This window comes from Ceratina calcarata, unplaced genomic scaffold, assembly GCF_001652005.2.
Source record: "Ceratina calcarata isolate Rehan_Ccalc_2016 unplaced genomic scaffold, ASM165200v1 scaffold21.2, whole genome shotgun sequence".
Taxonomy (NCBI): domain Eukaryota; kingdom Metazoa; phylum Arthropoda; class Insecta; order Hymenoptera; family Apidae; genus Ceratina; species Ceratina calcarata.
This window is the reverse complement of record NW_017142677.1, coordinates 108,050-116,188: the sequence shown is the minus strand read 5'-3', so window position 1 is coordinate 116,188 and position 8,139 is coordinate 108,050. Positions and strand designations below refer to the sequence as shown.

At 43.3% G+C, this 8,139-nt stretch overlaps 1 protein-coding gene across 5 annotated transcripts in view; it reads right to left on the bottom strand.

Moving 5' to 3' along the window:
• The window catches only part of LOC108622188 (EGF like, fibronectin type III and laminin G domains protein pikachurin), a 116,550-nt gene that overhangs the window by 61,042 nt on the left and 47,369 nt on the right, over nucleotides 1–8,139 (bottom strand). For 4 of the 5 annotated variants that reach the window (XM_026811300.1, XM_026811301.1, XM_018019894.2 and 1 more), the window contains exons 4-5: nucleotides 4,840–5,075; nucleotides 2,878–3,157 (exon numbers count right to left, since the gene is read on the bottom strand). In XM_026811300.1, the coding sequence (XP_026667101.1) occupies nucleotides 2,878–3,157; nucleotides 4,840–5,075 (516 nt within the window). The remainder of the gene's footprint in view (nucleotides 1–2,877; nucleotides 3,158–4,839; nucleotides 5,076–8,139) is intronic. The other variant, XM_026811302.1, reaches the window with a different exon arrangement.

Below are 8,139 nucleotides of genomic sequence, written 5' to 3'. Positions count from 1 at the left end.
ATCATATCTTTAAGAAAAATTATAATTTAATCATGAAACACTTCATTCCAATGTACTCGTGTAAAGAATAGTATTATCCATCACACATTGCAGTGCCGTATCATTTACACGTAATTCGCGTTGAACTCTGCCGTACAGAGAAACAGCCCCGCGCAAAATTCAGCCGTGCCTAAGAGGTGAATATGAATATTGGCCTTAACTCGACTGACACGAAAACAAAGTTAGAATCGGTCACTAAATGCACATAGAAACGACAAAGACTCGTTCGAGTCAAATTCTAATGGTCGAAACGGCGAGAAGCATGATCACAGTAGTTTCCAGTGATAAATCCGAGAAGTACACCCGCAGGAGCCAACGCGGCATTTAATAAAAAATCCTTGTACGCGAGATTGCGTGGAACGGGAGAGAAGCTTAGCCACAGTCGAGCTAGGCAATCTTTTTTAATCCCTGTCCCTGCTCGAAGATTTCCTCTCGAACTGCGTGCGAGCACATAGCGGAGATTAATTGCTACAGATAGCCTACGCTAGTTTTTGTCTCGGGGGATGAATACTTGCTTCGCTGGCACGCTATCAAGAGGCAATACTTAAACCGAGACGCGCCTCTGTTTGCCGAGTTCCAAGTGCTTGCCAGACGTCGAATCCGAGCTCGGGTCAAAGTTGTTTCAAACTCTGCTCAATAATTTCTCGAATCGTTTCTTACAATGTCACGCAGTCTTTCAATACTGATCATAAATTTACGTTCCCCGAATCTTCGTTCACGCCTCAATCGTAAGATTGAAAACGCCGAGAGTTCGTGACATAAATCGCAGCTGCTATTACTTCGGACCTTGGCAAAATGTTCGACGCGTTTCGATTAGTATCAGCGAAATGGAATCGCGACAAAGACAGGACGCTGTAATCCCGTGAGATGGGAGGCACGCCTCTGTCAACGGGGTCGAGTGTTCGCGTTGCGAGAGTCCCATGCGTCAAGCTTAAAGCCGGGAAGCTGTTCCGGCAGTCAAGACGAGCTGAGCCGCTGTTAATTTCACGATACCGCGTTTTAAGACGAGCGATACAATTCGTCGACGGGATTATGGCTCGAGACGATAACACTACCGTGTATCTCCGGCATAACGCGGTTCGACGGTTTCTGGTTTACGTTAAGGAAGCCGTGTGTCTCGCAGTGAGACACGCGACGTAACGATTCCAGCCTGATAATCCGTTCTCGGATCGGCATTGTACATAGGATTCATGTGAATTATACGTACAGTGAACATTGGGAATTGAGGAACAATTTTGATTAAACGTTTAAACAGAACATTAAATTTGCGAGAGTCCTTCAATTAAAAACAATTGCGGGATTTATTAATTAAAATTAAATGAAATAATAAAGCGAAATGAAACGTTTGGATAGAAGTGAAGCTAAACTCTCGTTACCAGGGAGAAATTCCAATGGTCTCGCGTTAAATTGAATTGTGTCACCAGGTAGGAGTAATGCTTCTAAGATCAAAGTGTTGTACTAAATCCGGACGAGAACCGCCGGTGGGTAGATAGATAGGTCTCGGAATTTGCAATTCGCAGACGCGTGCGGTGGCGTAAAATCACGTGACACATACCGCAAACTAGGCCAGTACAAGGCACCCATCGGCTCTGATGAGCTGTCCCCTGAATCTCTCTCTATACATATACGATCCTTAACACTCACATTATTCACGGAACTAAAGCTATTCCATGCGGCGATTTAGTATCATGTACATAAATGACGAGAAGAAGCAACGTCATAAAATCTTTTAAAAAATACTGTGGGATTAGAAGGTTTCGTGAAATCAAGACGATCGTATAAGGTATAACAAAAAGGATATAGTATATATGTATATATTTGATAAACTTAAATAAAATGTTCACTTAAACAATATAGATTTACTAGTTCACGACTCTGCTACGCTATGTCCTCTCTGAACTTCGCAACCACACTGGCCACACTGCCACTTTTCTTTATGCCCAACTCTCACATTCCCTATCATCCCTTTCTTACTTTCTCACTCACACCAAAACCTAAACGATAAACTTAACACTATCTTCAACAGCTTGGGACTCAGGCCTGCAAGCCATCACCGCTTGCCTGCAAATCGTTTACATCCCAAGTGCCCCGATCTTAGGTTACAAACTAATATAAACATCCTTATTACTATCTTAATTTATTCAGACTCCACAATACTTTAGATCGCGTTTGGCCAGTCATAGAAAAATTGGATCTGCAGAGAGCAATCTATTAAGTTCACTGCCATCGGCCAATGTATCTGTATGTCATATGAATTAACTGGCAATTAATTACCGAAATTTTATTGTACTCTCGATGCACGAAGAGTGATGAAAGAACCGGATACGACCATGAATCGGGTTAAGTATAATTCCTTCTGAACCCTCGGCGAGAGAAGGGGACCCAGTCGGATAATTGAATACATCTCCCCTATGAAATCTCAGTCGATCGATCCCTGAATCGTCACACACCGATGGATTCGAGTCGAGAGCACTGGCTCTCGTCCAAGAACCTCGATGCCAACGAACTCTTTTCTCCCGAGGTACTTTTGCAAACTCGCGAACGCGCGCGATACACGCGAATTAGATTTGTACAGGCTGTTTTGCAACGTGGGCAACGTTTCAAGTAATATGAATAAGCCACAGAAATCATGAATGAATATAATATGGAATTCACTTTGTAATATCAGTTCAGATTTCTCTGCGCTATCATTATAAATAATAAGGTCTCATTTTTAAACATCGATTCTTATAATTCTGCAGATGACAAATACTTCGTGTACTCGATTTGTGTAATTAAAAGTTGCCCACGCGTCATGAAACAACCTACGGGGAGGGTCGGTATTGAAAAATCACTCACCGAGCTGACATCGATCGCCACCCCTACCGAGGGGGCATTGACACCGTTGCCTGAAGGACTCTTGCTTTCGTCTCGGAGCCACGTCGTTCCCTTCGAGATCCATGGCCATCGAGGTCTCGTCTGATCCGTCGTCCCCGTCGTCGTCGACGAGGTCGACGTCGTCACCCCGGCTCTGTTCTATGTAACAGTTTCCGGCCGGGCCACAGTCTAAGGAACAGGCGGGTTCCGTGCTCACTATGCTCTCCATCGTCGAGGGCAGCTTCTGTTCAAAATTCGGGCCCTGGAGATAAAGGAGCAAAAGATCGAAACAATTAAAATTCAATTGTTTCCTTCGTTATTAAATTTTATGTCGGAAAATGCTCCGATTTATTATCACGAAATAAGTGTCGGCGGTTTGTGAAAACTGATGATAATTCGAATTTGTGTTACAATTGCAAGTAAGACGTCTGGTTTGACTTCTTCATAATTTTCGGGAAAAGGGTGGACGATTATTTTTTTAGGGTTCAGAAAAGAGACAGGGATTGGAGAAGGACCTGTTGCACGCGTCGCGACGTTTTTAGCCGGAAGACCGGGCTGGAAATCCGTGGGAACCAGCCGAGCTTTTTAAAGCAGCGTTTCTATTTTTTTCAACTCTTCCGGTTCTTCAACCGGAGGTTCGGCAGAGAATATGGCGAGAATTTCAAGACTCCGACGTCGTTCACGTTACCATTCATTGTACACACGCGAATAAACAGCGAATTTAAAAAGACGCTGAATTCAGTTTCGACGTACCAATCGAGGGACCATAATTTATGTAGTTACCGTTGCACATTTTATGCAGTCACAGAAAAATCACAACTACGAAATCATGGGAACTCATAATTAAATCACGTTTCATAGACCGATGATACAGCGTATGGTTTATCTCGCATAAAAATCCACGGTCTGCTCGTTCCTCGCGCCCGACTCCCATCGTATTGTATTAAAATAATAGAACACAAGAAAGAAATTTGCATACTGAACAATTTAATCCGTGCATCTTTTCGGTAATACGAAATCTGTGTCACACTTTACATTGTGCCCAGTGCCCGATTGGACAAAAGCGGTCGGCGGAGTGAAAAATAATTTTATGCTCATTCCATTTGAACGCCGCGCACCCCGCGACCCCGCCGGCCAGCCCGAAATGGAACAAAATTTCCGCGTCGAACAATGACCAGGCCGAATGCCCGAGGGTCACGAGCGGATCGCAGTAACCGTGTGCCGTGTTATAGCGAGGAACCGAAAATCGAGATTGAAACTACGTCCAGCAACAATTTACCAATTATCTCGATTACCTACGAGCCGATGTTCCGCGCGCTTTTCGTTGCGGCTTAATAAAAAAAAAAAAGAGTTTTCCAGGTGGAATGAAAACATGACGGAGAAACGATAATAAACAACGAGTGGAAATTGCGTTCGGAACGCTTCCGGTGAAATCCCGTCGCGATAACTGCGAATCGACAGCTGTTAGATCCATCATTGAGAATTACAAGAAACGAAATCGCTGCGGGACAGGGGGGGAAGGGCATGGGGGATGGAAAGAGGGAACGGAAATACGATTTGACAGTTTGGGGTGAAAACTATTCTTTCTAGGCCGTGCGATTTACGAGCCGTGCCGGGGATTTCCAGAAGCGTGACCGTGCAACGCGATGAGAGGGTTTTGAACGTTCGAAAACATTTGAAATAATTTCACTCGAACGTTCAACGACCATAACGTTACAGATATTGAAATATCTATCATATTTATCCCCGAAATTAGTTGCAACGGGTAATCAAATGAATTTAACATGTACTTCGACGAAATTCACAGATTAATACGTTATAATTAATCATAATTACTAATTAAGCATTTGATAAACTGTGTTCAGAGAGCAAACGCTGTCCCGCGTATTTAATACTCGTTTCAACTTTCTTTCGAAATTAATTAATTGCATAATTATCACTTGCCTGAGACGTGGCTCGCAGCTCGACCCGCTCGTGAGCCGGGCTGGTCTCCTCGTTCGATTTCGTTGAATTGATCGTAGAATTTTCTGGCGACGGTTCGAGGTGTATCGTGAACGACGCGCCACGCATGTACAGAATATCCTCGACCGCGTCTTCGTCGTCGTCTGTGTCTTTGGTTAATTCGTCGTTCTCGATGAACTCACTTCGCTCGCCGGTCGACGGGGACGTCGAATTCAATTCTAGAACAAAATCCAATTCTAAAGGAGATCGTCCAACATCACAGTGTCACTCTGTCCAATAATTTACATGGCAATCGTCGAGACGCGATGATCGACAAAATTCTTGAGGACTAGTACTAAAAAATCCAACGTTTCCGACAATTTCTCAAACGACTTTGTCGCTGTCACGTTCGGTGAAATTAACCGGCTAGCGAGAATTTCGAGGAGAAACGAACAAGCAACACCGAACTGGCAAAGAAGTATTTCATTACTACAATAGTAAGTTAATCTTCGCTGATCTTAAGCCTGATTTACGAGCATCCGCGACTACGTAGTAAACAAGCCCCGGCCCATCCAATTCATTCGTAACTTTGTGAACACTCGGCCTGGTAGAAAATGCAAAGTGGCGAACTTCCGTTGCCCGCGCGAACCTCAAACTTCCCGCTGTTTACGGCAAGTCCTTCGGACACTCGAGTTCTCGTCTAATTGCCATCAAAACGCCGGCCGAACATTCAATTACGTCGTCATAATTGTTAAACTAAATGTTGGTGTCTGTCATGTTAAACGTCCGACGTTTTACAGTCTTCGCTCGAACATTTCGTCTCGTGTGCACATCACGATCACAAAAGTGAATAATAATGAAGCATCGACGTGAGACGTCTGTTCCCAGAATTTTTACTTGCGAATCTTTTCAATAGTGAGGTTGGATTGGAACGAATTTACGGAAGGATCTTGCGGAACGAATTTACGGAAGGATCTTGCGGAACGAAAACAGCTGAAGATTCCCGGGTAGGACACCGTGAAACGCGTTAACAGATTGAGTGCCCTCAACGTCTGAAATTAAAATGGCCACCAGGGTCTCTCTCGAGTATGAAATTATTATTTCATGGGGGCGAAGGTTGCATCCAGACGACGTGGGCTTATTAAATTTTGAGTGTACGAATCAGCGTCGCCGTCTCGTCCCTGTTGCGCTTAAAACTACATCGAGCACCGCGAACCGAAGGATCTTTCAACAGACAGAAGCGGTTTCAGCAGACCAAACGGTTTTCGAAGCAGCGGCAATTAAACGCTAATTGCTACGATCGTCTCGACGAATCTAAAGACTGCTCTTCGAGCCAGACAGGCTCGAAGGAAAATAATTGTCCAAATCGAGATCAGATCGACTGCATTAAGCGATTGATTAAAAATTGCGATCTAATCGAGAAACTTTTTCTATATTCGTACTCACGTTCATCGCGTCGATCGGGACCATGTCTATTTGACGTCAAATAAAATATAAGCAGAGTATTAATAAACTAATGTAGATCATGAGTTTAGACGTTCATGCATAAATAAAATTCAAATCTAGCCGGTGAACGTCCGGCTATTGACGCGGTTATAAATGTAAGTATCAATCATGCATCGAGACAATCCGAAATAAAGGGAGAAGGAATTAATTGTTATGGCAAAGTTCACACGAGTGCAATGAATCCAGAATCTATTTTAACTTCGTACCGAAAAATGCAGAAAGACAAAAATACCAGAGAAATCAGAGATGAGGAATAAGATGTTAGAAATATTTCAGGAGAAATTCAAACTGTATTTTACGATAACTGTAAGAATATCGTTTAATTGAGTATAACAGATCTGTGTAACAGTGGAATTAATTTCGATTTGCCTCTAGCGAATTCGAAACGTCGAGTTGACTGGTCAACCATTGCGATGGGTTGTAACCGTACAAATTTCGCGGTTGTACCGGTTACATATGCCCTCACGCGTAGGAATATTCGAGAAGGTCCGAGGACCTTACGCAGGCGCAGGATCCGCCGGTTACGTAACCGGAGGATCGACGATCGATCACGTAACCGACGGATCACTTCGAATTCTCCTGCCGTAGGAATAAGTCCGCGAGAGATTATCAAAGCTATCACTGCGAACAAGTATACGAAAGAGATTGTAAATTGTCCTATCCGAGAATAAATAGTATAAACCGAGTTCCGTCCGGTATTGTTAGGATCAGACGTTGAGGAGTGAGTGTATAAGTGTGAATGCGTGGCCACGAAGAATCAGGAAAGTCGTACGTACGTACATTGGACACGATTGCGCCATCGACCCGTAAGTCGTACATTTAATATATTGTAACGCGGGCACCGGCGATTGATTAATTAATTGGGCCACCATCCGGGCAATAATCGTCAGTCCGATTGCCTATAGCGACTCGCACCGCGGCTAGTCAAGTAAACGCGTATCTCACCGTACAACGAGCAACCTAGTCAACTTTATACTTTAAATATACGTCAAACTTTATTATCCCGTTCTTTTGCTTTGCATTATTTCTGATTTCCAATCAACCTCGAGTCCTCCTCCCAAGGAGACACGAAATCCTCCCTCCCGAATACCTCAGAACGGTATTCGGTTATAGGGTTTTATACTGAAACCGCGGGTTTTAATTTCAAATAAATAAATCAGAAAACGGACGCCGCGTCGAATTAATGAGAATGCACCGCGGGCATTATTAAGTGTCATTTTTCAATTGAATAAAAGTCCCTCGAATGTATTTACTTCCATTGTTCTCCGGTTTTAAGAAAAATCGATGAAAATTCTGTGAGGTAGACGCGGGTCCATCGAAACGAGTGCGAAACTTTTTATCATCGCTTTCAACCTGCACGGAACGTCGAACGAGAATCGATTCCGCGAGCATATTGACAGCTCCTATGCGTCTGGCGATCGGTTGCGTTCCACGCTTTATCGCTCGTAATGAACGCTCGTTCGCTCAAATAATATCAACGCCGTATCCACCTCGAAAACGGTGCCACTGAATTATTCTCCTGTTTGCTCTTCTCGCGTGTAACGTAAAAGAATCTCTTTACTGTAGTACACAACTTTAATAAAACGAATTACACTTTTATCTAAGCATTCCGCAATTTCTATTCATCGATTCGAGCGTATTTAAGGATGTATTGGCTATACAGTCAATCCCAAAAGTTTATGTACCTTAGAAAAACGCATTTCCTATAATTAAAAAGAAATCAGACGTCGGAAGAACAATGCTAACAATAAATAGTTACGTGCTAAAAAGTATAGAAGGAAATATCCAATTAATTAT